Source organism: Nyctereutes procyonoides, unplaced genomic scaffold, assembly GCF_905146905.1.
Source record: "Nyctereutes procyonoides isolate TBG_1078 unplaced genomic scaffold, NYPRO_anot_genome, whole genome shotgun sequence".
In the NCBI taxonomy this organism is placed as follows: Eukaryota; Metazoa; Chordata; class Mammalia; order Carnivora; family Canidae; genus Nyctereutes; species Nyctereutes procyonoides.
In genome coordinates, this window is record NW_026575043.1 from 27,694,319 (window position 1) to 27,721,004 (window position 26,686).

The 26,686-nt window shown below is 47.2% G+C and overlaps 1 protein-coding gene across 2 annotated transcripts in view; it reads right to left on the reverse strand.

Annotated features, from left to right (window-relative positions):
- Positions 1-23,368: 23,368 nt before the first annotated feature.
- MINPP1 (multiple inositol-polyphosphate phosphatase 1) overlaps positions 23,369-26,686 on the reverse strand; it is a 44,595-nt gene continuing 41,277 nt past the window's right edge. For both annotated transcript variants that reach the window (XM_055323234.1, XM_055323235.1), the window contains exon 5: positions 23,369-24,804. In XM_055323234.1, coding sequence (XP_055179209.1) covers positions 24,408-24,804 — 397 coding nt within the window. In that variant the 3' untranslated portion in view covers positions 23,369-24,407. The remainder of the gene's footprint in view (positions 24,805-26,686) is intronic.

Consider the following 26,686-nt stretch of genomic DNA (forward strand, 5'->3'; position numbering starts at 1 on the left):
CGGATTAAAAGAATACTAACAAAACAGACTTGAGGGTATCAGAGAAGACAGTCTGGTCTCATTGGTTCGGTCTCTGGAGGACGTAAGGGGGCTGCCTCCTTCCCTCCTGGTGGTTGCTACAGGGTCCTGGCGATGTCAGATCCTCTGGCCTCTCCCACTTCCTGGGGGATGAGAACCAGCGGACAGGAGGGCCCCCGGCTTCTCTCAACGACTCGAGCACACGGTATGCGCATTCTGACTAGTGGCCTTCTCCATCCTGTGATGGCGTCACTCGTGTTATAACACGAAGATGGGACCTCAGGCTGGATTGGAGGCCTCTTGCTCATCTTTAGAAGAGGCTTCAAGATGTAAGATGGAACTTGCAGTTGGCTGAAGTTGGCCCAGAAGACTAACAATCTGACCTCAAATCAACTTCACTTGTTTGATCATTCGACCATGATCTGGGATGGGGTCCCCTAAACATCCAGTTGATTTGAATCCTCTACATTAACATGACTCAATATTATAAAGCAACTTTTCCAGAAGAAAAAAGTAGTACAGATCTAGGCTGGTGACGGATGTGCTTGAGGCTTCATATTTGGAGAGGAAGACTCACAATTGCGTTGACCTCTGAGCAGCCGCCTCTCCCCACATCCACACAGTAAGATTACACAGAAGCCCCACTAATTCCCCACCACTAAATAACTCAGGAGTCTCTGAGAATAAACTGGAGTCCGATTTAACTGCTCTGTACCACGCGAGTGTGAAATCCTGTGTCCTCTCTCGTCTTTCACGGGAGCGAGAGGAAATTCTCTGACATTTGACTCGGAGGGCACAAAACTAAAGCAGAAGTGAAGCCTGCAGTGTGCTGTCTATACAGTGTTTTCACACCCGGTTTGATCCGAGATGACAGCTTGAGGACAACTAAGTAGCTACCACATGGAGAGCATCGGAACATACCGCATCGGAGAGCCTATGTTCCCGTCTAACGTCCGTGGTATCTCCATGCAGGGAACTTCCAGATCTGTTGTGTTTGCGGAGGAGAAGCACTTCCAGGGCTGTTTTCTTCTGTGGCACTCGGCGGCCAGGACTGTCTCCCCGGCATCTGGACCCTAGAACGCGTTCCCTACACGAGTCGCTCTTTCTCTGTCTGGGGGAAACCTAGAGACTGTGAAACATTCCGCGCCAGCACCTGCCTCGTGGAGCTGCTGGTCTCCCCTCTATTAGATGCCTGGCCCTTGGGGCCGGAGGCCGTATCCTGGCGCTATTTCAGTCCCATGCTCAGCTCAGGACCCGGCCTCGGGGTGGCTCAGTGAACATGTGACGCGTGGATGAACTGGGCCACATGCGTTTCCCCAAATCTGCCCCAACGTGTCCACTTCCTCATGCGGCCCTTCCTTTAGCACCTCTTCCGGCCCCTCACGGTCCTCCTCGCTCTCGGTGTCTATCTACTCTTTCTTCGAGGCCATTTCCACCCTCACGTTTTTCAGGAAGGCTTCCCTAACTGTCCCACCCCTGGGTGAACCGGCACCCTTCTGCTTCAGTGTGTGTCGCCTCTTGTCTATCTACAGATTTTCTCTATCGAGGGCTGTCACTAGGCTCCTTTGTGCAGATTAGAGAAAGGTGTCCTTCTGGACAGAAGCACTGGGGTACATGGATTTGGGGACAAAGAACAGACAGGTTTCCGCCCTGTTTCAGCCCCTAGCCCTGGGCCTTGGTGGGTGAACCATGTGCCCAGTGGGCGAGGATGCTCTGCCACAGAGGCTCCTTCCAGAACCAGACCACTGCTGGAGCAGCACTGCGTTGAACACCCCCTCCCACCTTATAAATCTTTTTTGTCTTGTTTTGAACCCCTTTTTATATGGCCAGACTTTTGCTCACCACAGCCTCCACTCTCTGTGATGAGCGTTGTTATAGCTGCCGGTAGTCGGTACATTAATTTGTTGAGTCTCATTAGGTACTATGTTTCTGACTCGATAGGACAGTTAAATGAAATGCTGACAGTATCTGAAAAACAGAGACAAAATTATGTGAACCAGTACACCTCAGTACCTTCTACAACAGCTTTATTGAGACATAATTTGCATCGCATAAAACTCATACCCTTTTATTTTTTTTTAAATTTATTTGAGAGAGAGAGAGAGAGAGAGAGAGAGAGAGAGAGAGAGAAAGCAGGGCAGAGAGGGAGAGAGAGAATCCTAAAGCAGACTCAGTACTGAGCACAGGGCCTGATGTGGGACTCGATCGCATGACCCTAGATCATGACCTGAGTCCAAACCAAGAGTCAGATGCTTAAGTGACTACACCACCCAGATACCCCAAAATTCACCCTTTGAAAGTATATAATTCAGTGATTTTTTTTTTTTAGCAAATTCATAGTTATGGAAGCATTTCCACCATATAGCTTCAGAATAAGAGTTGTATTTAAAAGAAGAAACCCCATATCCATTAATATCCAGTCTCCTTTCCCCTCTCCTTCCAGCCCTGAAAACCACTAATCTTCTTTCTGGATCTTTCTCTATGGATTTGTCTATTCTGGACACTTCATACACATGAAATCACATGAAATGTGATCTTTTGTGCCTGGGTCCTTTTCATCCAGCACAATGATCTCAAGGTCAATAAATACTGTACCACGTCTAAGTACTTCATTTCTTCTAAGGCTGAATAATAGTCCATTGTATGAATCTACCACATTTTATTTGTCCATTTACCAGTTGACAGATATTTGGGTTGTTTCCATTTTGGGGCTGTCATGAATAATGCTGCTATGAATAGTCAAGTACAAGTTTTGTGTGGACAGGTGTTTCTAATTTTCTTGGGTATATACCTAGGAGTGGAATTGCTGGGTCATATGGTAACTCCATGTTTGACTTTTTCAGCAACTTCCAAACTTTTTTCCGAAGTGGCTGCCACATTTTGCAAACCCACCAGCAATGAGGGTTTTTATTTCAGCACACGTTCCCCTATCCTTGCTATTGTCTATCTTTTTAATTATAACTTTATCGGTGTTCGCAAAGTGGTTTTGATTTGTAGTTCCCTACAAATGCTGTTGGTCTTCATAAATACTCAGTACGAGGAGCGAGGCCTCAGAAACGACTAGACTCAGGGTCGCAGATGCGGCCAACACTCCCTCTCCCTCCTACCACTTGCTCTGCTTCCCTCTGCGGGTGAGCAAAGCAGACCACCTACTTGCACACGGCTGCTTCCAGCTCCTGCCACCAGAGAAGGCTTGTCCCTGTCCTCAGGAAGCTCTAACTCATCTGCCTTGGGTCAGGCGCTCAGGATCAGATGAAGAGTGAACAGGAAATCCACGTAAGAGGAAAACGCAGCAGCTCCCAGTGGAACCACATTTCTGGAATGGGGAAGAGGGAGACCAGTTCCCAAGAACAGGGAGGTATTCCCAGTAGAAAGAGGAGTCACTAATAAAAAGCAGTATGTGTCCATGTCACTATTAACTTTGAAGAGCAAATGGTATTAGATCTTTGACCTCTTAACCTTATATAACGGCCTTTGGGTCAAAAGTCTTAGAGTTCTTTACTGACCTGGATTATTGCCAAATATAAAGGACGGTATAGTTATCATCTTAATAATGCACATTAGTGATAGCGCTGGGGTTGGCTACTTCAATAATAATATCTTGGTGCAATTTAAGGTGATAACAGTTTTTCAAGGAAGCACTGTTATACTAAACTACAGCATCATTCTGTTTGTACGTTAATTCTCATTAACTTTACTGAAAAGGATTCTGAGGAAGGACTTAACTCAGGAGTCACACTGGCAGCTCATAGGTCTGATGTCATCTTGATAACATTTATTCTTTGACCTACAGAGTGTTGTTGTTTTCTTATTAAGTTTGAGTTAGTTTCCGATACTGAAAAATCTGGAAATTTCACATAGAAGTCTAGTTTTCTAGCCTCTCACAAAAATCGCACAGTCTGGCGGCATTGGGCCCAAATCCCGCACAGAGATGGTGAGGAGCTGATGGTAGGAGAGATGACTACCTTAATCCAGAGCGTGCACATCCCAGCTCACGGGCACTGCCATTCCGCTCCTGCTCCTCTGCAGGCCCGGGAGGTCGTAACCCCCATTGGAGTTACTGCCTCACTAGGCACTAATGGGCTCTGAGGGACAGGACACACGCGAGGGATTCGCTTCACACTTGAATGAGACAGAAATCTCCTCTATAGGCCCTTAAACTTTGTGATCATTCTACTTTCAAGCTCTTGGGTAACATGTAGGGAGACACCAGAGTCACATAAATTCTCTGTGAGGATCCAGGAATCTCTGCATTAATTCTCCTTGCCACCTCTCAGAGCAGGCAAAACTTGGAACTTAGCAGAACTCAGTAGTTCTGACCTCTTAGCCCTGGACGATTGTAGGCATGTAATGCCAATCTCTGTTTCCTCGCCGGTTGCCAACGATGGCTAATAATATAAATACAGTTCCGATAATAGAAATGTGGTTAATAATACCACACCGCATATGTGAAAATTGCTAAGAGAGTAGATCTTTAAAGTCCTCATCACAAGGAAAACAACTTCTTTTTTGGTAGCTGTGTAAGGCGATGCGTGTTAACTAGAAGTACTGTGGTGATCATCTCACAGTGCACTCGAATCCGGCATCACGATGATGTACTCCTGACGCTCACATGTTATATGTCAGCGTCAGTTATATCTTAATAAAAAATAAATTTAAAAAACATGTTTTTAGCTTGAAGAACTCTACGTGATCTAAGGCCATCTGGTTATTATCTTTCTCTAATCGACTGCAAGAAGTTTATAATCTCTCCCTTATAGCCGAGTCAACCCAATGAAGCTGGCACTCTGTATATTCCAACATAGTTCCTTAAAATTTGAGAGGTCAAAGTCCTGGGCTGTAGTGTCCAAGGACTGCCCGGGGTAGACACTGCTATTCCCCCCAGATTCGCCTTCAGGAATGAAGGATTTGCTCCCACAGAGGCTGGAGTGCTGCTGGGACAGGTCTTCACCATCAGCCCTAATCAAACTGCCTTACCCAAGGTCATGCCTCCTTCCAGGGCAGCCCACATCCAAAGTATGATCCGTGGCCCCCTTATCCCAACACGGGATATCTAAAGGGCCACCCCAGCCCAGGGCTCCTTGCGGAGTTGTCTGAGGCCCTTGTTGGGACTGTGTCTCAAGTCCCCTTCCGCTTCCTCTTGCTGCCCTGCGACCCTTGCACAGGGGTGGATGGCGGTCTCTCCCTCTCGACGTCCTGTGCCTTACCGCTGTCTCAGCGTCAGCTGTGCGGGAGCCCAGCCTGTGGAGCTACTCTGGAAATGGTGGCCTTGGAGTGCCACTGCTGCTTCAGAAAGGAGGGAAAGAAGCCAGGAGAGCCGTAGCCCGGGTTTGTATTTGGGAGTACGCAAATCGGAAAGCGCAGAAGGTTTCTGAAAGCCCAGCGGAGAAATCTCCACGGATTCTTTTTTTTTTTTTACAGGTCCCCCTGTAGTTTTCTTTTTCTTTTTTTATTTATTTATGATAGTCACAGAGAGAGAGAGAGAGAGAGAGAGAGAGGCGCAGAGACACAGGCAGAGGGAGAAGCAGGCTCCATGCACCGGGAGCCCGATGTGGGATTCGATCCCGGGCCTCCAGGACCGCACCCCGGGCCAAAGGCAGGCGCTAAACCGCTGCGCCACCCAGGGATCCCCTCTCCACGGATTCTTGACCACAACTTCCAGGGAGCAGAAGCCAGGCAACCCTGATTACCCTTCTCCTACATCCTATTAAAATACTCATGAAGCAAAGAGAGCAGATAAAGACGCTGCAGTGGCCTTCGAAACGGGAAGTGCCGCGGGGTTGTGTGCCAGACGCCCATGTACCAAAGCCTGGAGTGAGGCTCCAGAGAACAGAGGGGCTGCAAGTGGGGGAAGGCGGGCAGGGCATGTGTGGGCAGAACTTCTCCTCTGGGTGGTGGGGAGGATCAATGGTGAAGGCCAGGAGCTCTCTCTCTGGGAAGGGCCCAGGGTCTATCCCTTAAAGCGGATAGATTCGGAATAAAAAGAAATCACAAGCTCACAGAAAGAGGGACTAGGAGGTGTCAGTATCCACTCTCCGGTCTAAGATGCAAATGGAAGGATTCTGACGCTGACCATTTCCCCATGGTTACAGGCATTGGCCTGAGCTGACTACAGCTCTCCTTTTTCAAGGATAATATTGAAAAAGGGATGAGGGGGGATCCCTGGGTGGCGCAGCGGTTTAGCGCCCACCTTTGGCTCAGGGCGCAATCCTGGAGACCCGGGATCGAATCCCACGTCGGGCTCCCGGTGCATGGAGCCTGCTTCTCCCTCTGCCTTTGTCTCTGCCTCTTCTCTCTCTCTCTCTGTGTGACTATCGTAAATTAAAAAAAAATTAAAAAAAAAAGAAAGAAAAGAAAAAGTGATGAGGGAAACCGAGGAGTCATTACCTAACGTACAGAAGAGAGGCTGAGGCACTTGAGGTTTTCAGAATGACACGTGTTTGAAGAATATTTCTACAGGAAACCGAATTAATTTTGGGAAACACCAGGATCGAATTTTCCATAAGGTTTAGGAAGACGTGGATCTTATGAAATGGAAGATCAAATTCGGATAAGACAACAAACAGATGAAAAAGGAGCCGGTTGAGAGAGAATCAGAAATCAAAAGCTGTATGTGATAATGGGACCATGGGGGGAAAAAAAGTTAGAAATACTGTCACACCATTAGCCACACATCGACAGGAAACGGAACTGGGGAAGCAATTTGGAGAAGGAGTTGAGAAGGGGAAAGCATAACAAAAAAGATGACCTATTTTCTTGCAAACAGTGTGTTTTTCCTCTGCTTGTTTTGTTGTTGTTGGCAGCCTCAACTCTCCTACACGCGCTCACCCGTCAAGCTTCCCCGGGGCTTTGGCTTTCCTGCCCAGGTGCAAGCGTGAACCTTGTGCTGCTGCCTTTGGGATGACCCAGCTGTCCCCTGGAATATCTGTTCTCCTCAATCTGTGGCCCTGGGGACCGGGGGACAGTGTACCCAACGAGGCTGACTCACAGGAGAGAAAGAAGGGAAAAAGTGAGAGGTGGAACTGTGAGAAACCCTAGGGCAGGGCCTGGCGATCCAGGACGGAGATAACAGCGCTCCCTGAGATACAAGCCAGGATTCGCTGGAAGCAGGGGATTAACGAGAGGGGACAACTTTGCTGGCAACAGGGGATAGAAAGAAAGTGTAGTACGTGGACTCCAAGAGCTCAGCCTATCACCGCAAATGAAAAAAAAAAAAAGAAAAGAAAAGAAAAAGAAAAAGAAAAAATTAACACCTAGACATAACCTGTTTGATTTTTTCTTTTTTAGTTTCAATTTTTTTTCTTTTTTCTTTTCTTTTCTTTTCTTTTTTTAGAGGTGTTCTACGTGCGGGAGCATCGACTGATACATGAAGGGGAAGCGCAGCCCCGGGGAGAGAAGTGTGCTGCTTACGTCTCCCACGGACATGGAGGCGCTGAGAGCAAGGAGGCCTCTGGAGGGAAGACCGGGTCGAGCTGGAGGCACTGCGAGGCCTCCTTGCCAAAGCACGTCCCGGCGCTGGGGCTCAGGCTACGGCTGGTGTCCTTCCAGAACTTCTTAGATTCCTTTGACCTGTTCAGCACCCCCTCAGGGCTCTGCGAGCAAGGCCTCCCACCAGGGCCGCTGTTAGCTCGGGCGCCCGCCGCCCGCATGTCGGAGGGTCAGTCTGGGCCCGACATGGGCACATGCATCTGCTATTGCTGCTACGACGTGTAAGCTCACACTTGGGGGCGTGTAACAACTCCGATTTATTATCTTACAGGCCTGGAGGCCCAAAGTCTGAACCAGGTCTCACCGGGCTGCAGGCAAGGTGTGCGGTGGCACCGTCTCCCAGGGGCCCAAGGCGGGGACCTGGTCCCCTTCCCTCGGCACCCCGAGGCCTGCACTTGGCCCCCACCTACCTGCCAAGCTGGCTGAGCCCCGCCACAGCACATCACCCCACCTTCCCCTCTGGGTGCCCGTCCTGGACAGAGGGCACTGCGGTGCCTGCCATCGGGCCTACCCTGGGCCCTGGGAGGCAGCCGATGGGCCTCCACTCAGCCCGCCACCTGCGCTGCCCCTCACCGTCCAGCCCGCAGCTTTGTGACCAGAACCAGGGGGCCTGCGGCTCACGGATACGTGTCAGCAGCAGACCTCGGGGGTGGCGCTTGGGGCCACCTTGAGCCCTCCCTGGTCCCTCGGGGAGGGGGGCTAAACCCGAAAAGCTGACATGCCTTCAAAACTGGCAACAGTTCGACGACGGAAGGCAATCAGCCAAAATAGAGACCTGGGGTTACAGGAGTGCTGATTACATCAGGTAAGGGGGGCGCCTGGGGTTCCCCGCTGGTGGAGCACCTGCCTTGGCCCAGGGCATGACCCTGGGTCCCGGGATCGAGTCCCACACCGGGCTCCTGCAGGGAGCCTGCTTCTCCCTTGGCCTGGGTCTCTGCCTGTCTCTCTCTCTCTCTCTCTCTCTCTCTCTCTCTCTCTGTCTCATAAATAAATAAATAAAATCTTAAAACAAAATAAGATAAATCTCTCTCACACACTCTCTCTCTCAAATAAATACATCTTAAAAAAAGAAATCCCCCAAACCGGCAGTTCAGGTGTGTGTGGCAACTCCACAGAGAAGTCTGTACAAGGCAAGGCAAATTTTAATTCTTTCCTTTTAATGACCAATTTTCAAAGTAAGGTGTTACTGTGTGGGCTGCGCTCGGTGGTGAATGGTTTGGGTCGTACTCTTCTTTTTTAAAGTGTCGTGATGCACTCCGTTTTCTATATTCGATATGTTTGGATCGATGCCAGCCGTTGTGTCTGATGCTCCCATGGTCTCCTCTCTGGCCAGTGAGGCGCTTCTTCAGGTGGCTCTGGTCCTGTTGGCAGGACCCCGTCAGGCTGAGATGCCTGAGACCTGTCCAGGGGCGCCTGGGGACCCAGTCGGAGAAGTGCCCGCCTTGGGCTCAGGCCAGGATCTCAGGGTCCTGGGATCGAGCCCCACGTCGGGCTCCCTGCTCAGTGCGGAGCTTGCTTCTCCCTCACCCTCTGCCCCCTGTGCATGCTCTCTCTCAAATAAATAATAAAATCTTTAAAAAAGAAAGAGAGAGAGAGAGAGAGAGAAAGGCAAAAAAATATCCCAGGCTGGTCTTGCACGTTCCTCCCCAGACCAGGACTGAGCCACTTCTCTGACTTCTCTGACATGCCCAGTCCCAGTTCCTTCCAGGGGGAAGTGGCACTTGGAGAACACAGCCTGGTCCTGGCTACTCTGCGGCTGTTGTTCTTACGCCTCACTACACAGAGCTATTAACTTGTGTGTTTTTGAGAAAAGTAGATCAAGGTCACACAGTAATTTCAGTTCAAATCTAAGATTGCAAAGATTTTACTTAACATCTTTTATATATATATATCTGCGGCTTTCTTAGGCTATAAGATTTGATTCCTAACAACATGATAAATCATATAAATAAATAATAATATCAAACATTTAAAAAACCAACATAACCATTAACAATAAGACTACTGGCTATGTGTTAAGTTTCTTTAAAGTTATTTTTGCCCTTAGAATATTTCCTGGGGTGACTGGGTAATGTGCATTAAGGAGACATGTGATGCGATGAGCACTGGGTGTTATATGCACCTGATGAATTATTGGAAACCACATCTGAAACTAATGATGTATTTATGTTGGCTAATTGAATTTGAATTTTAAAAATTTTTAAAAAGAATATTTCCTAAGATATTGTGGGATTTTTTTCTGTTCTTTTCTCTTTTTTTTTAATGTAAGCTCTACACTCAACATGGGGCTTGAACTCACGACCTGAGATCGAGAGTCACACACTCCACAGACTGAGCCAGCCAGGTGCCCCAAAACACTGTGTTCTAAATTAGTGTGAAATAATTCTGCTCAGTGTAAATATGTCACCGCCTTAATACCCAATTAGGTTTTCTTGTGTGTTTGCTTTTAAATTTTAGAGATCACATATTTTTCTTTTTGACTTAATTTACCTCATCACAAATGAAGTTTTAAATGAGGTATATTTAGAAAAGGCTACTTTCCTTTCCTCATAGCTAATTATTTTTATAAGTTTTAGGTTTATCTTTCCATTCTTTCTTTTTTTTTTTTTAAAGATTTTATGTATTCATTCATCCCTCCCCACGCACAAGGTGAGGAGGAGGGGCAGAGAAAGAGACGTAGACTCCCCATTGAGTAGGGAGCCAGATGTAGGGCACCATCCTAGGATCCTGAGATCACGACTTGAGCCAGAGTCAGATGCTTAACCCACGGAGCCACCCAGGTACCTCTATGTTTCCATTATTTTAGAAAACATGAACAGATGCCTATAGACAGTCATATTTCCCTCCCCTTGTCACACAGAAAATATCACACTATAAAGATCTGCACTGTGATTTTTTTCACTTAAAATAATATCCTGGCGATTACTGCATACCAGTACATAGACGGCTTCCCCACTTTTTTTTTAATGGTTGCATAGATGGTCGTTGAGTACAACCAACCCCCTACTGCCAGATATTGGTGTTAGTCCTTCTCCTTTGCTATTATAAATGATGCTGCAATGAAAATCTTAAGTGTGTGTCATTATATTTTACCAGTGGACCTTTGGGACAGATTCCTGGAACTGGCATGCGGGGACAAACAGTACGCGCAGACACAATACTGCAGACGCTGACAGCTGCCCTCTAAGTTAGTTTGCGTCCCACCAGGAATATATCAGAGGGGCTGCCCCCCTGTCGCCTTGCCACTAAAATGCACTGTCAAACTTTTGCATTTTTGCCATCTGACGGATGAGAAGTGATACCAGTAGTTACCATTTCAACGTCTCTTACTGGCTGAGCATCTCTTCGTGTTTAGAGGTCATGGAAAATGCATTTTAATTCAAATCTATCTGTTGCTTATGGTGGTATTTTCTCACTTTGACTGCTGGAAAGAACAAGAGCAAAGGAAAAAGACCGAGAGAGGGAAACCAAGAAACAGTCTTAAGTACAGAGAACACGCTGATGGTCGCCAGGGGGAGGTGGAGGCGGGGGAAACTTGGGACGGGGATGAAGAGAACATTAGCATGGGGAGCACTGAGTCAGGTACGGAATTGCTGAATCACTCTGCTGTGCACCCGCACCAACCAAAACACTGTATGTTAACTAGACTGGAATTAAAATGAAGTTGGAGAGAACATGATGGGTGATTAGAAACACCTAATAGAAACAAGTTTATACTGAGCAAAGGCCCTGGTCATCGTGTTTCTTAGAGAAGGTTCTAGAAAGCTTTATTTGAAAGACTGCACAGAGGAGATTTCATCTGGGAGATCTTAGCACGATGGGTCCACCTCCATTCCTTACAGGGACATGCCCTCTATGACATCCTCATCGTTGGCTATGCAGTAGATTCATATACAGAATTTTTTTTAAAAAAAAGAAAAACATGTGTGGGCTCACCACTGGATGTTTGGATCTGGGAGCTCTGGGGCAAGACCTTGTCAGCTATGTTTTTTTTTTGTTTTTAGGTGTTTTTTGTTGTTGTTTGGTTGGGGTTTTTGGTTTTTTTGGCTGAGGAGATAATTCTGTGCAGACAGTATTTCCTGAGTGTCTCTACTAAGTGCCAGGGAATGAGCTGGCTGGTGGGTGCTGGGAGCACAGCAGTGATATCCCTGCCCTCATGAATTGTAGAGGACAGACCAAAAATAATGAATAAATTCACATTCAGTTGTCATAAAAGCTATGAAGGAAGAGGGGGCTGAGAGAGAGACTAACAAGAAGGAATGCTTTCTGATAGGACGGTCAGGGAAGGTCTCTATGCACGAGAAAAATGGACTTTTGGGCCGTATGGACCTAAGCTTTTAAGGGCACTGCAAACGTCTGAGCAGAGTTTACATAAACTACTTTGCTCAGTGCCTGGTGCACAGTACATGGCAGCTGCAGCGATGGTGACGAAGACAATCCCGGCTCAGCAAGATCTTCTAGGGGCCCATTTCAGACTCAACTACTATTCCCTAAGACCGTCCTTGGTGAGTCTGGCCCACACCAACTCATTTACCCACCAAACGGTTATGAGGCCTCCAGTTTGTCCGGGACCGGCTAGGCTCTGAGGATACTGAGGCCGACGTGGTCTGCACACCACCGATGTCACAGCAAGTGACTCAATTTAACAATGATCTTTCTTTCCTTTTCCAGACTCAAGAGCATCATCATAAACCCTTTCCCTTCTTGAACTCTTAGAGTTCCTGGCACAAGTGAAGTCTTCTGTAAAGTGCTAGACTCTGATCTTGCCCCTGGCCTGACGACCACCGTCCTCTCATTAGCCAAGGACACCATGACCCGGCCATGCGATTAGGAGAGGAGGGCGGCAGACGTAGAGTCTGACTTAGTAAAGGCCAAGAGCTATCTTTATGGCTTGAAAACAGGTCAACAGCGATAGCATTCCAGTTTCTGAAGAAGTTTGAAGTTACAAAGTGCAGGGAGGCAACCCTGTTGACGTAGACTCTAAACTGGACTTTTGACTGGATTTCAGACTTTAAACAGTTCTGTTGAACTTGTCGATTTTGTTGTTGTTGTTTTGTCTTCTTAAATATTTTATTTATTTATTCACGAGAGACCCAGAGAGAGAGAGACAGAGACAGAGACACAGGCAGACAGAGAAGCAGGCTCCACGTGAGGAACCCGATGTGGGACTCAATCCCAGGACCCCGGGGTCATGCCCTGAGCCGAAGGCAGATGCTCCACCGTTGAGCCACCCAGGCGTCCCTGTTGCTGTTGTTAACCAACATGAAAAAGAATTCTTAGTATATTCATAAATCCCGGAGAAGCTTTTGAATTCCTTACATTAACTAATAGTTTTCCCACCCCTGTGTACTTCGTACATCCACATCCACATATTATGTAGAGTCCATACTTCCACTTCAAAACTCTTGCTTATTCCAGGTCAGTACTTCCTGGGATTAAAAAAGTACTCATTATGCCAATACGTTTTTTTTTTAATGATTTTATATATTTATTCATGAGAGACAGAGAGAGAGAGAGAGAGAGAGAGAGAGGCAGAGACACAGGCAGAGGGAGAAGCAGGCTCCATGCAGGGAGCCTGACGTGGGACTCGATCCCAGGACTCCAGGATCATGCCCTGGGCCGAAGGCAGGCACTAAACCGCTGAGCCACCAGGGATCCCTTATGCCAATAAGTTAACTGAGTTATAGCTCATTTATAATCAGAGATCATATTAGATGAAACAACACAGGATGCCCAGTTAAGTCTGAATTTCAGATAAACAACAAATAATTGTTGAGCATCAGTACATCCCATGCTGTATTTGGGATATACATACGTTCAACAATTATTTGTTGTTTTATGAAATTCTAATTTAACTGGGCATCCTGTATTTTTATCTGCCAAACCCTACTCGCCATAGGTCTGTACATATGCCATCTCTTGTAACCCCCAAAAAACCTGCTCCCAAAGCATGCTAATCTTACAAATAAGGAAACTGAGGCTCAGACAGAGACAGTATACAGGAACCTCTGGATTGTAGTGGGTACATGACAGTATCAGGATGTGAAGCTAGATCTGCGTAAACCCAAAGGTTCTGCCTTCGTGCTTCTTGAGAAAGCCAATAATTGCTACAACTGTTTTGTTCAGACTTACATCCAGAGTAGCAGAGTTTTATGACTGTGATGTGCTCTCAGTTCCCTAAAGGTAGCTCTCCGCCACGCTGAGCCCCACCACCTGCCCCTCCTCACCAGGTGGGTGCTAATGGCCCTCACAGCTCAGCGCAGAGGTCACCCCCTTGAGGGAGCTTCTCCGGCCATCCCGGCGAGAGCTGCGCACTCTGTGCCTCCGTCTCAGCACTTGTACAACAAGGACCTTCTGCAGAGTCTGTCTCCCTCAGAAGACCAGGAGGTCTTGAGACAGGGGCTGTGCCATTTTTCCAGTGCCCGGCATGGGGGTAGAGCCTCAGGAAAGGCTCAGGAAGTGCCTAGCTTCCAGGCATCACTTTTTTTTTAAAAGATTTATTTATTTGAGAGAGAGAGAGAGAGCAAGAGAGAGGAGGGGCAGAGAGAGACGGAGAGAGAATCTCAAGCAGACTCCCCGTTGAGCATGGGGCCAGATGTGGGCTTCATCTCATGCCCTTGAGATCACGACTGTAGCTGAAACCAAGAGTTGGACACTCAATCAGCTGAGCCACCCAGGCACCCCTGGGCATCCGATTTAGACGACCTCTGCTAAAACATGTCTAGGATTACCGGCTGGGGATCAGTGGGTGTCCTGGCTCTCCTTGAAAAGCGTGATCAGAGAACGACACTGGCAACTACAGCAAGAAAGCCATAATCTCTTACCACTGAACTTGGGAACAACTCTACTCATTAATTTCTTTTCATGATCCCATTTTACTATGACCTTTGACACTCATGTGACTTGTTACTGCACAACTACCTTGAAGAATGAATCAGCGTTAGTTAATGTCCATAAATCTATAGAAGGGAGGGAGGGAGAAGAAGGTGTGAGCCTCACCTTTCTAGCTCGGCAAAGTCCAAGCCAGTGATTTTAAAAGGTGGATTTTTTCCTAGAGGGGAACACAGGCAACACCCTTTTTGAACTTGGCCACAGTAACTTCTTGCAAGAGAAACAAAAGCAAAAATGAACTATTGGAACTTCATCAAGATAAAAAGCTTCTGCACAGCAAAAGATACAGTCAACAAAACTTAAAGACAACCTACAGAATGGGAGAAGAGATTTGCAAATGACGTATCAGATAAAGGGCTAGTATCCAAGATCTATAAAGGACTTATTAAACTCAACAGCAAAGAAACAAACAATCCCATCATGAAATGGGCAAAAGACATGAAGAGAAATCTCACAGAGGAAGACATAGACATGGCCAACATGCACATGAGAAAATGCTCTGCATCACTTGCCATCAGGGAAATACACATCAAAACCACAATGAGATATCACCTCACACCAGTGAGAATGGGGAACATTAACAAGGCAGGAAACCACAAATGTTGGAGAGGATGTGGAGAAAGGGGAACCCTCCTGCACTGTTGGTGGGACTGTGAACTGGTGCAGCCACTCTGGAAAACTGTGTGGAGGTTCCTCAAAGAGTTAAAAACAGACCTGCCCTACGACCCAGCAATTGCACTGCTGGGGATTTACCCCAAAGATACAGATGCAGTGAAATGCCGGGACACTTGCGTTTCATTGCATCTTGTATCTTTGGGGTACAGATACGATGCATGGGGTACATGCTGCGATGTTTCTAGCAGCAATGTCCACAATAGCCACGCTGTGGAAGGAGCCTCGGTGTCCATGACAAATGATGGATAAAGAAGCTGTGGTCTATGTATACAATGGAGTATTACTGAGCCATTAGAAAAGACAAATACCCACCATTGGCTTCGACGTGAATGGACCTGGAGGGTATTATGCTGAGTGAAGTAAGTCAATCGGAGAAGGACAAACATTGTATGGTCTCATTCATTTGGGGAATATAATAAATAGTGAAAGGGAATAAAGGGGAAAGGAGAAAAAAATAAGTGGGAAATATCAGAAAGGGAGACAGAACATGAAGACTCCTAACTCTGGGAAACAAACTAGAGGTGGTGGAAGGGGAGGAGGGCGGGGGGTGGGTGTGACTGGGTGACGGGCACTGAGGGGGGCACTTGGCGGGATGAGCACTGGGTGTTATTCTATATGTTGACAAACTGAACACCAATAAAAAATAAATTTATTTTAAAAAAAGGTGGATTTTTTTGTGAAAAATGAAGTGATTTTATATGCTAAAGATACATGCACTTGGCATAGAAGGATGTTATTCCTAGAGGTAGCTCCTTGAATACATTCCAAAGACCTTTTTGTTTTTTTTAATCATCTAAAAGTGGATGGTAATTCTCGCGAATACAGGGCTTCTCTATGTCTTTCCTCCTCTGTGCACAGGCCTGGTGGTTTCCGAGGGCACCCAATTAGATTAGTGAAAAGAAATATGGTCCTCTTGTACCTTGGCTGACCTGCTCGCCATCCTGAACTGACTTCACTTTTAGTGCCAAAAAGCATTATTTCCCTGAGAGCAGAAATACCCCATTCCCTCTGGCCTTCTGTCGTCCTACCACATCCAGGTCCTGTAGCTCTTTTGCTCAAATATTCCCGATAAGAATAATTATGGGCCAATGTCCTTTCCAAAAATGGCATGGAAATGCTACAAAAAGGAGCTTTTTACACTACTCAGTGCCTTAGGGAATGATCGGCAAAGTCAGATTTTGATAGTTTCTCTTTATTGTATTTTATTTATTTATTTGAGAGACAGAGAGAGAGCAGGAGCAGGGCGGGAGGACCCGAGGGAGGAGCAGACTCCCCGCTGAGCAGGGGGCCCGACGCAGGCCTCGATCCCAGGACCCCAGGGCCGCGACCTGAGCCGAAGGCAGATGCTCGGCCAGCCAAGCCCCCAGGCACCCCAGATTTTGATGACTTCTATGAAGACGAATAGACCTACATGGCAACTCTTCTTTGGCAGGAGCACGAATGTATGAATGAGCCGCTCAGAAACACAGCGAATTCATTCTTTTGTTCTGGGGAGACGATGACCGATGTGGTGTGGTGTGTCACCCGTGTCCTGCACAAAGCTGCAGGCCACAGGAAGGCTGTCGGGTGGACAGTGTGCTGGGACCCCGGCGCCAGGCCTTGCTGGTGGCCGCCTGCTGCTGGCACCCCGCTGTGCTGAGGGGGGCACCGGGGGCAGAGCACGGGCTCCCTGTCCCGACCTTGGGCCGGGCCCCTCGCCCCGAGCTCACTGTCCTCATCCGTAAGGTACAGACGACAGCGGCGCCCAGCTCGCGGTTACCCGCGGGTCGGTGACTCGGGTGAGCGAATGCCCAGGGCCGCGCAGCACACGCTCGGCCAGTAGCTCCCCAGCTCCTGTCCGCCACTGCCGCTTGCCTGGAAGTGGGGCCCGGGAAGCCGGCCTGCGGGGGCACGACGCGTCGGCTTCATAGCACAGCTTCCTCCAGACACAGTCTCATGAACAATGGAGGTCATATTAAGAGGCGCAGGATGGGGGCACCTGGGGGGCTCAGGGGGGAGCGTCTGCCTTCGGCCCAGGCCGTGACCCCAGGGTCCCGGGATCAAGTCCCCTGTTGGGTCCCCGCGGGGAGCCTGCTTCTCCCTCTGCCTGGGTCTCTGCCTCTCTGTGTGTCTCATGAATAAATAAATAAAATCTTATAAATAAATACATACATACATACATACAAGCAAGATTTACAGAGGGGGAGATGAAGGGACTCGGGATTTCAGATGCTTCTCTCCTTCCCCTTCATCCTTGGCCTCCTTCCCACCTTAGCTTCTGGAGGGAAACAGAAACCAAACACAACAAACAGGGCCAGGCAAATGCATGTGCTGGGACTCCCCCCCCCCGCCCGGAGGCTGCGGTGAGCGGGGCTGGTCCTGGGCGAGATCCCGTCCTCGTGGCCTCGGAGCAGAGGTTCCGCATCCCTTCCTCTCCCAAAGTCCAAAGTCGGGGTTCCCCGGACCTGAGCACGGTACCAGCACAGAAGCATCACATGTGCCCCCCACCGCTGGCGCTCGGCGCCCCAGGCTGCCTCCTTTCCGGGGTGAGTGTGGGCCCCGGGACTGCGGTCTGCACACGCCCTGAGAGGAGGAGGAAGGCCAGCAGAGTCCAGAGCAACCACCTCCCTGCTCAGACTAACTCGCTCGCTTCACTCAACATGTGCTTTACCGAGTCCCTGTGAGGCAGGGACCTTGGAGGATGCTGAAGTGCCCCCCCACCCCTCCCCGCCCCATTTATAAGTCATTTGGTTAGGGAGACACGGAGGGCACATGCAAGACCTTGACCTCATGCTCATGCACTGCAAACCTGCCCTCCCCTCTCAGAGCCTCCCTCCCCCCTGGCCTATGGCTTTGCCCTTTACCCTGGGCTCCCTGAGCACACGGTGTGACAGAGTGGAGGAGCAGGAGGAGGAAGAGGGGCAGGAGGAGGAGGAGAAGGAAGAGGAGGAGGAGGGGCAGGAGGAGGAGGAGGAAGAGGAAGACGGGAAGGAAGAGGAGGAGGAGAAAGAGAGGCAGGAGGAGGAGGAGGCAGGGCAGGAGGCGGCTTAAGCCCCAGGGGAGGTGGCAGGAGGCAGCCACGCCAGCGTTGGGGCGCGGAGGTCGGCTGTCCCAGGGCCCCCCAAGCCGGGGCGACCGCACCAAGCCCAGCATCTGGAGCCTCAGGCCCGCCTCGAGCCACCGCGGCCTCTGCAGCTTGGCCTCGACTCGATTCCCACATGCTCACTGTTACCGTCGTGGAAAGTCCCAGCCACTTCTAGGGACGCCTCCTTGGAGTTGTCACCCAGGGTTTTGAAATGAACGAACTGAACTGATCGGGCCCCTGTGCTTAAGGAGCACAAACCAGAACCGCCGAGAAAGGACCGAAGTGGCCGGGGGAGGGGCCCCTGAGCTGGGCCGACGTGGCCCGGGCTGAGGAGCGGTCTCCCGAGCCCCCGAGCCCCCGAGCCCCTGAGCCCCTCCTCTCCAGAGAACGGTGGGCGGCTGAGGCAGCCGTGGGGCTCAGGCTGCTCGGGGCTGCGGGCATCACCTGGGGCCCCAGGGCTCAGCTTCAGGCCAGGCGCGGTCTTGTCCCCAGACGTGGCCACCAGCAGCCGTGGGCCGTGGCGGAGCCGGAGAGCCTGCAGTTCCCTAACTGGCTGAAAGACGTCATCAGTGTCTGGAAGTGTGACGTTTGGGGGCTTTTCCATCCATCTGGGGGTCCAGTAGGTGCTGGTGGCAGGCCCCAGGCACTCTGTCCCTGAGGTGTGGGGACCGGCGGGCGTCAAGGCCTGGCCACGCCCTGTCACCTGTCCCTGGGCCCCCCACATCCTCCCAGCCACCCCGGAAAGCCTCTTCCTCAGTTGCTACCCTTGGCTCCTGGCAGGAAAATCACGCTGCCCATCAGGAAGGTCCTGCCCGGGGAAGCTGATCTGGTTGCTGGGGCTGCGACAGCGGCAGTGGCGGCTGAGGGCACAGGCCAGGCCCCCTGCACCCTTGCCCAGCGGCCCAAGGTAGCGCCAAGTAGGCGACCTGGAAGCAGAAGAGACTGTATGGGCCTCGGCCCGAAGCCTGGTCTTGCAGAGGCGCCACCCGAGCTCCAGAGGCCTTGGCAAGTCCTCTCCACATTTGCAAATAGGCACCGAGATCAACAATCTACACGGTAATAGGATTTCTGGTCAGGACGGTGAGTAGGTCCTACTTTCACATACTCCTTCTGCCCAAAGGATACGGCGTAAAAAACCCCAGGACCGGGAGGCCTCACCCACTGGCTACGTAGCCTGGGAACCCGAGCAGACGAGCCACGGGATCAGTGAGGGGGCTGCTGCTGGACCAGGAAGCGGCCCAGGCAATGGGCCCGTAACTTCCCAAATGTAACGGGAACTAAAAAGGTCCCAACTGAGATGAGAGATGAATGATTTGCTGCCTGAAACCAGGGTCTGGGGTTTGAAAAGATAAACTAAACTGCTGCACACCCACTCCCAGGAGACGTGTAGGCTCGGGCAACACGGGGTCGGGGCAATGCCCCTTGGGAAGCAGGAGGACAAGGCCGAGGACCAAGAGAGCTCGGTGACACAGCATCCCCCCCCCCAGCATGGTCATAAGACGTGGTGGTCTGAGACAGGGAATTTCCATTGCAGCAACCCGAGGTGAGGGCAGAAAGCTTGAAAGAGGAGGAGAAAATGCAGGCATAAACACACACAACATCTATGCCAAACAGGGGTGCCAGACACACTTCCAAAACAAAATCGGATGCTAGGACAAGGAAAATAAACAAAATCAACAATGCAACCATGAATCCATTCGGGATAAAAGGAAAACTGATTTTACACTATAGGCTGACAAAGACTTAATCAATGTCCAGAATGACCAAGGAGATAAACTGAAGATTAACCTTCACTTTAAGAAAACAAAACAAAAAAGATAAAACCAAAGAAATCAAACAGGTGAATATGAAAAAGAACCAATTCAAAGTATTGGAAATTATGTTTAAGTAATCACTGAAGTTTTTATTTTTATTTATTTTTATTTTTTAAAGATTTATTTATTCATTCATTCATTCATTCATGAGAGACAGAGAGAGGCAGAGACACAGGCAGAGGGAGAAGCAGGCTCCATGCGGGGAGCCCAACATGGGACTCGAGCCCAGGTCTCCAGGATCAGGCCCTGGCCCCAAGGCAGGCGCTAAACTGCTGAGCCACCCAGGGATCCCATGACTGAAGTCTTTAAAGAGTAGACATGAATAAAAAAAAGAAGAAAGAAAGAAAGAAAGAAAGAAAGAAGAAAGAAAGAAAGAAAGAAAGAAAGAAAGAAAGAAAGAAAGAAAGAAAGAAAGAAAGAAAGAAAGAAAGAAAAGAAACCCACCTTCCCGGATTGGAATAGTAAGAATATTACTCAGAAAGCAGCACTGAGAGGGGCACCTGGATGGCTCAGTCGGGTAAGCATCAGGCTCTTGATTTCAGCTCAGGTCATGAACTCAGAGTTGTGAGACCGAGCTCTGCTGGGCGTGGTGCCTGCTTAAAGTTCTCCCTCTCCCCCTCCCAGAGCCCCTTCCCATGTTTCCCTCTCTAAAAGATTAAATGAATAATTTTTAAAAAGGAGTATTAAGAGATAAAGGGTTAAAAAAGCATAGAAAGCACTGAGGAAGCTTGTGGGATCAACTGACAGGTGAAGAGATGGAAAGATCCCACCTACAACTAACAGGAGTTCCAGTAGACGGAAACAGAAGAAATGGCAGAGAGATAATAACAGAAAGAAAAATCAAGATGTTTCCAGAACTGGGAAAAGACATGAGTTTTGAAGTCTTTCATGTCATACGACACAAAGACAATTCCACACTTATGCTTCAGAATATCAAGGATAAAGAGAAAAATCCTAAATCCTCTGCCAGAGCCTACAGATCAACACAAAAAAAAGGGCGGACAATCCAATAGAAAAGGGGGGGGGAAAACTCAAACATGCATGTTATGAAAGAAGCTGTGTGACGGCCATCCGACAAGGCGCTCAATTTCACTAATTATCTGAGAAATTAAAAATTAAAACCACAATGAGGTAACACACTACGAAAATGGTTAAAGTGAAAAAGAAAGATAAAAGATAAAACCCAACCCCCCCCCCAAAAAAAAAAACAAAAAAAAAAAGATAAAACCAAGTAGAATGTTGGCCAGACAGCACTTCCATATACTGTCATGGAGAGTGTGAATTGGTACGATTTCTTTGGGAAAAGGTTTAGCAGTAAGTAGCAAAGCTGAACATGTGCCTACCCTATGCCCAGCAATTCCGCTCCTAATGGAATTGTATACAGATCTGCTAGAAATGCACAGGTATGTTTATCAAAATCATGAGAATGGGGCAGCCCGGGTGGCTCAGTGGTTTAGTGCCGCCTTCGGCCCAGGGTGTGACCCTGGAGACCCAGGATCGAGTCTCACGTCGGGCTCCCTGCAGGGAGTCTGCTTCTCCCTCTGCCTCTCTCTCTCTCTCTCTGTGTGTCTCATGAATAAATAAATAAAATCTTTTTAAAAAAGAAAAAGGCACGAGAATGCTAATAACAGCACCATGCTATAGCCAGAAACCTGAAGGTGCCCTAATGTCCATCAAGAGATGAGTGGGTAAGGTATGGTTTATTCATAAATAATAGACAGTGAGAGTGACTGAACTTCATGAAACACCAGTGAATCTCACCACTTACTGTTGACAGAAAGAAGCCACAGACTGGAAGAAAATATTTGCAAAACATTCATCTGGTAAAGAATCTATATCCGGAATGTGTCAAGGACCCTTACACATCTCAGTAAACGGAAGACAATCCACTTTGGGCAAAGTATGCGAATGAGTACCTCAGAAAATAAGAGCTAGGAATGGTGGTGACCCTCCAAGGGACTTGGAAAGAATCTGGGAAGGTGGCAAATGACGGCACAATTCTTTAACTGTCTCTGACCCATCGCCTCCCATAAAAACAGAGCAGCAAAAATTTTAAGACCGACATCCCACAGACAACATCTACAACACAAGCTCAAGTATCCCCAAGACTTCCCCAAAGTGGCAAGTAGGACAAGCCACCCATGGCCCGTCGCACGTAAGCGTCACCTCTATGGGAAGCAACGGGGTGGCTGACGGGCTCGGCCACGGCCCCTCACGGGAAAGCAGCAGCGACTGTGGCCGGGTTATCTTCTGCTCTGCAAGGCGCTGCGCGGGGCCCTGGGAGCCCTCGGACCTCTGTTGCTGACGCTCCCTGCTGGGGCTGGCCTACTTCGAGGAGAATCTCCTGGGAATAAAAATCCGTACAATTCTTCTATTTCAGGCATATCCTAAATGAGAATAATAGCACCAGAATAATAACACAATCTCTAGTATCAGCAAAAGATGGACCATACTTACCCTCCATCTTGAAATACTATCAAGATGATTATATGGTCCTATCTTAAAATAAAATTAAATAACTCCTATAAAACTTTCATAGTCTAGAAGTTTGTGAATCAAAAATTATTTAATTAGTGTTCAGACACCGAGTAAATTTAAGGTCTTTTGAGATAACCCCCTTGAAAGAACTAGGTCCATTCAATTTTGTACACCTATAGTCTTAGTCTAGTGTTTGTACATAAAAAGTACTCAACAAGTATTGATGAACTGACAATATTAATTTGCGACAAATAATCTGGATCAAGAAAAGTCTTGAAAAAGAACACAGCAATTAAAAATAAATCCCTCATTCAAGAATGGTATGACATTCAAGAATGGTATTTTATAGAAAATTTTAAAATCCCCACAACAATACTGTAAGTTTCCAGTGTTGAGCATGCAACGAACGGTGAATACCGAGTTTTCTGTTGTTGGTTATCTCTAGGCGGGGAACACAAAAAAGCTCTCCAAGTTCTTACCTGGATCTAAGCTACAAGTTACAATGTTATTTTGGTGAAACAGGGTGATGGCCATAAATGTTTGTTATATTATTCTCTTCTTCTCTGCCCAGTTACAAATTAAAAAGAAAAAGAAAAAGGTAACAGCAGCCCATTGCAGGAACAACCAGCAGTATATAGTGTATCAGCCATGTGCACCAGCTAATCCCGTTTTATGGACATAATTCATTTGAAGATCATGATCAACAGATTACCTATGCATCTTCTTTTATAATTTCAATATGTAGTTGTGATATTTCTTATTTAGATTTTTAAAGAAAATATATTTCCATTTTTCTTAAAGAAGTGGAAATTTACTTGAGGAAATTTCTATTAGAAGAAAATTGCCTTATGTTGCCTGATTTAGTCAAAGCTGCTTGAAGTGTCAACCTTTTACCATCAATTACTGATTGTATATCAACACAACAGAAAAGACCTGGTAGTGAGGTCACACAAGAATTCTGTTTATTATGATAGCAAACACTTTCATGGCATTTGACAAAACTCAGAAGTATCCCTGTGAGATGGTTTCAGATCTATGAAACTAACCCAGCCAGGATGAAATTTTTACTTAGGGAAAAAAAAGAAAGAAAGAAAGAACGGAAAAGTAATAAACAACCAAAAGATACACTTCACATAATAGCAAAATATAAAAACAGAAGCAAAATGACAGAATGAAAAACACCGCAAAGCAATGGATTTAAGAAACTCTGATTCACCTCCCCCATTGAGAATGGTCCTCTTTGTCCTCTCATAGTTGTAAATGTAAAACAGGTGGGAAAATAATTAAAGAAAGGCCTTGCAAGACTTCTAGGAGGTTAAAAGGAATTACTGAAAAAGTGTTCAAATACTTTATAAATAGTATTAACAAAAATATCTACTTTATTAGACTTTTTGTCTTCCTTCAGTGAAGGTGTCCTTTGAAAATCACACTGATTCTTAATACTGTTCCAGATTCTTAGCTAGAGAGATGTTAGCTTTCCTCCAGAGCAACAGTCCTGGGGCACCCGATAACTCTGCTGAAGAAGGATGACATCAGAACTGTGCCACATGATGGAGACACGGAGAAGGGAGGGTGTCACAACTGTCAAGGTTCTACACTTGGTCCCATCAAGTTACAGATCACCCGAATGACGTATTTTGTGAGTACAGCACTTTCAAGTATCACTGTGAAATCATATTCTCAGTGTGAGATTTCTCATACAAATAGGAAGAATCTAATTTCTGTAAATGTCTGCAGGCCCAGCTATTTCTTTAAATAGATTTCTTTTCCCCTTAAGAGAGCTGCTCCAGTGAAGAATAGTTGCTCAAAGGTCCATGTCCAGATTCAAAAAGAAACTAAACATTTTTCTGTGAAAAGACAGAAATACTCAAGTACTGTGAAAGCTTTCTGTAACCGCGGATTGCCCACCTATTCCAAGCGCGTAATCAATCACTCCCTATGAATCACTCCCTGATGAATGAAACGTGTTCTGCAGCTACTCATAGCTCATCAGACGTGTTGTTCACCTTTGCTAACTCACACTCCTTGCTGGAATGACAGTTCTGAAGGATGTCCTTGTAGTGGGCCTTTAGATCCTCGTATAAGGAGGCGGTTTCTTGTGAGTGAGCCAATGGCAAGACCTTCTCATTCAACAGCATCTGCACTCGGAATTCCTCCTTCGGAGTCTTGGCATTTTTACAGTGGTAAAGCACGAATATCAGGTTGGAGGCGTAGGGCACAATGTGGCCGCTTCGGAACTTGCGATGTAATTGTTCCTTGTAATTGTGAGCCGTGAGGGGCTCCTTGTCTTTGAAGTAGCCCATGAGAGCGAGCAGTGGAAGAAGGGTCTCTGCATGACCAAACTGAAGGATGACCGGAGAGGAAACTGGCTGAGACCTTAAAGAACAAATGGAGAAAAAATATGTACATATGTTCATGTCATATAAGATAACATCCACAGTAGTGAGAAGAAGCAGTGTACAATGTTCTCATCCTATGTAGTCTTTACATACACAACTCAAGAATATGGCGAAAAATTCTGTGTGGCCGAGAACTGAACTGTTTACGCTCAAAGCTAAGTCCAAATTCAGGATCACTGTGGTATTGCAGATCCATCTAAAACACTGTGCACACTTGCTAATCTTTCAGTTCCCAGAGAGAAGACAGTCTTCATTAGGAGATCAACGAACTTGGGCAAATACGTATTTCAAAATTGTACTGCCTTTCCATGAATGAAACTACACAAACTGGCCCTTAGGATCAGTTACTCCAGGGAGGGCTTTTAATTGAACTTCAAATGCTGTTTTATCTGTATCTAGGAAATAAGGACAAGCTGTATTCAGTAAAGTTCCGGGTGAGAATCAAGACTGAACAGTGAATGCTAATTCATGTGATCCTTCAGGGTTTTATGAGACCTGATCTGGGCACTGAATTTGGAAGAGAGCCACAAAAGGGTAGAGATGCAATCCATTCTAGCTGATTTACTGTGTTTGTGGAGTGGGAGTGGAATTTACACAAGCCAGAAATACAACGGCTTTCAACACCGTAAGCTAAGTCACCTTTCTTTAATTGCAAGTTTCCTATGTCTCTACGGAGGGAGGGTAAAGGCTTCTTTTTTTTTTTTTTTTTTTAAATCAGCAGCAGATGACTGTTTAGTTTTTCCCTAACTTTAATAGAAAGAATATGAGCTGGTTCTAACACATAATTTGTAAATCTATTCAAAACAAGTTAGCATCTGATTTCTTGCTGCCACCCCACACATGAGATTACAAACTTCATGCACCTGGGTTTTGTGGGAGGCCAGCACAATCTGCAGCAGATTCCCCATAAGGAAACAGATGCAACTAGAGAGCAGGTCCAAAACCCAAGGGAAACATTTATGAATAACCATCTGGAAAAGTTTTCTCATGGAATCACCAATAGCCTCGAGACCTGAATATATGATCAGTGTCCGTGTGGAACGTGCAGAGGGAAGCCACAGAGCATGCCAAGACCTAGGATTTGATGAGTGTAAGAGAGGTCCACCACAGGCCCCTCCGGAGCTGCAGAAATCTCGCCCCTCCAAGGGTCCGTTCCAGACAGAGGCCACAAATGCTAGAAACTCCTGGGAGCAGGGGAAGACTGAGCGGACGGGGACAGCAAAGACAAAGTCAGGCAACGGGACCAAAGCCAGGAAAGCTCAGAAAGGAACCCACCAGGTTTCTGACCAGCACACATACCACACCAGAAAAGGGAACTCCATGAGGTTAGAAAAGCAATCTGACAGGAGCCTTCTTCTAAATGTTCAGGGAAACCAAAGTCACATTAAAATGAGCAACCAAAAAGTAAATAGAAGAATACTGGACAGAAAAATATCCCTACAAAAAATAAAAGGATACAGTACTAGAAATACATACTCAAAAAATACAGAGAAACTATAACATACTGTTACACAATCATCTGCTATTCTGAGATTAATGTTCTCTAAAAAAGGAAATTTTAAAGCCATTCATCAACAGGTGACTATAAGCTCCTCTTTTTAACTGATATATTCTGATTAGGTCATTTAATGTACCTAAAACCTGTATTTATTTCTAAGAAGCGTCCCCATGGGCCAAAGTTACAAAGCAGTATCATTCAGAACACAATTATATTTGGTTTGACTTGCATAACTATTTTTAAATTTTGCATTACTTGTCAGTATATAAAGATAGAGTGATTTCAGATTCTTAAAAATCCAGATTTTTTGCTCCTCTTGAAAACCTGAAAGACCTGACAACATATACGCCCTTAAGGGAAT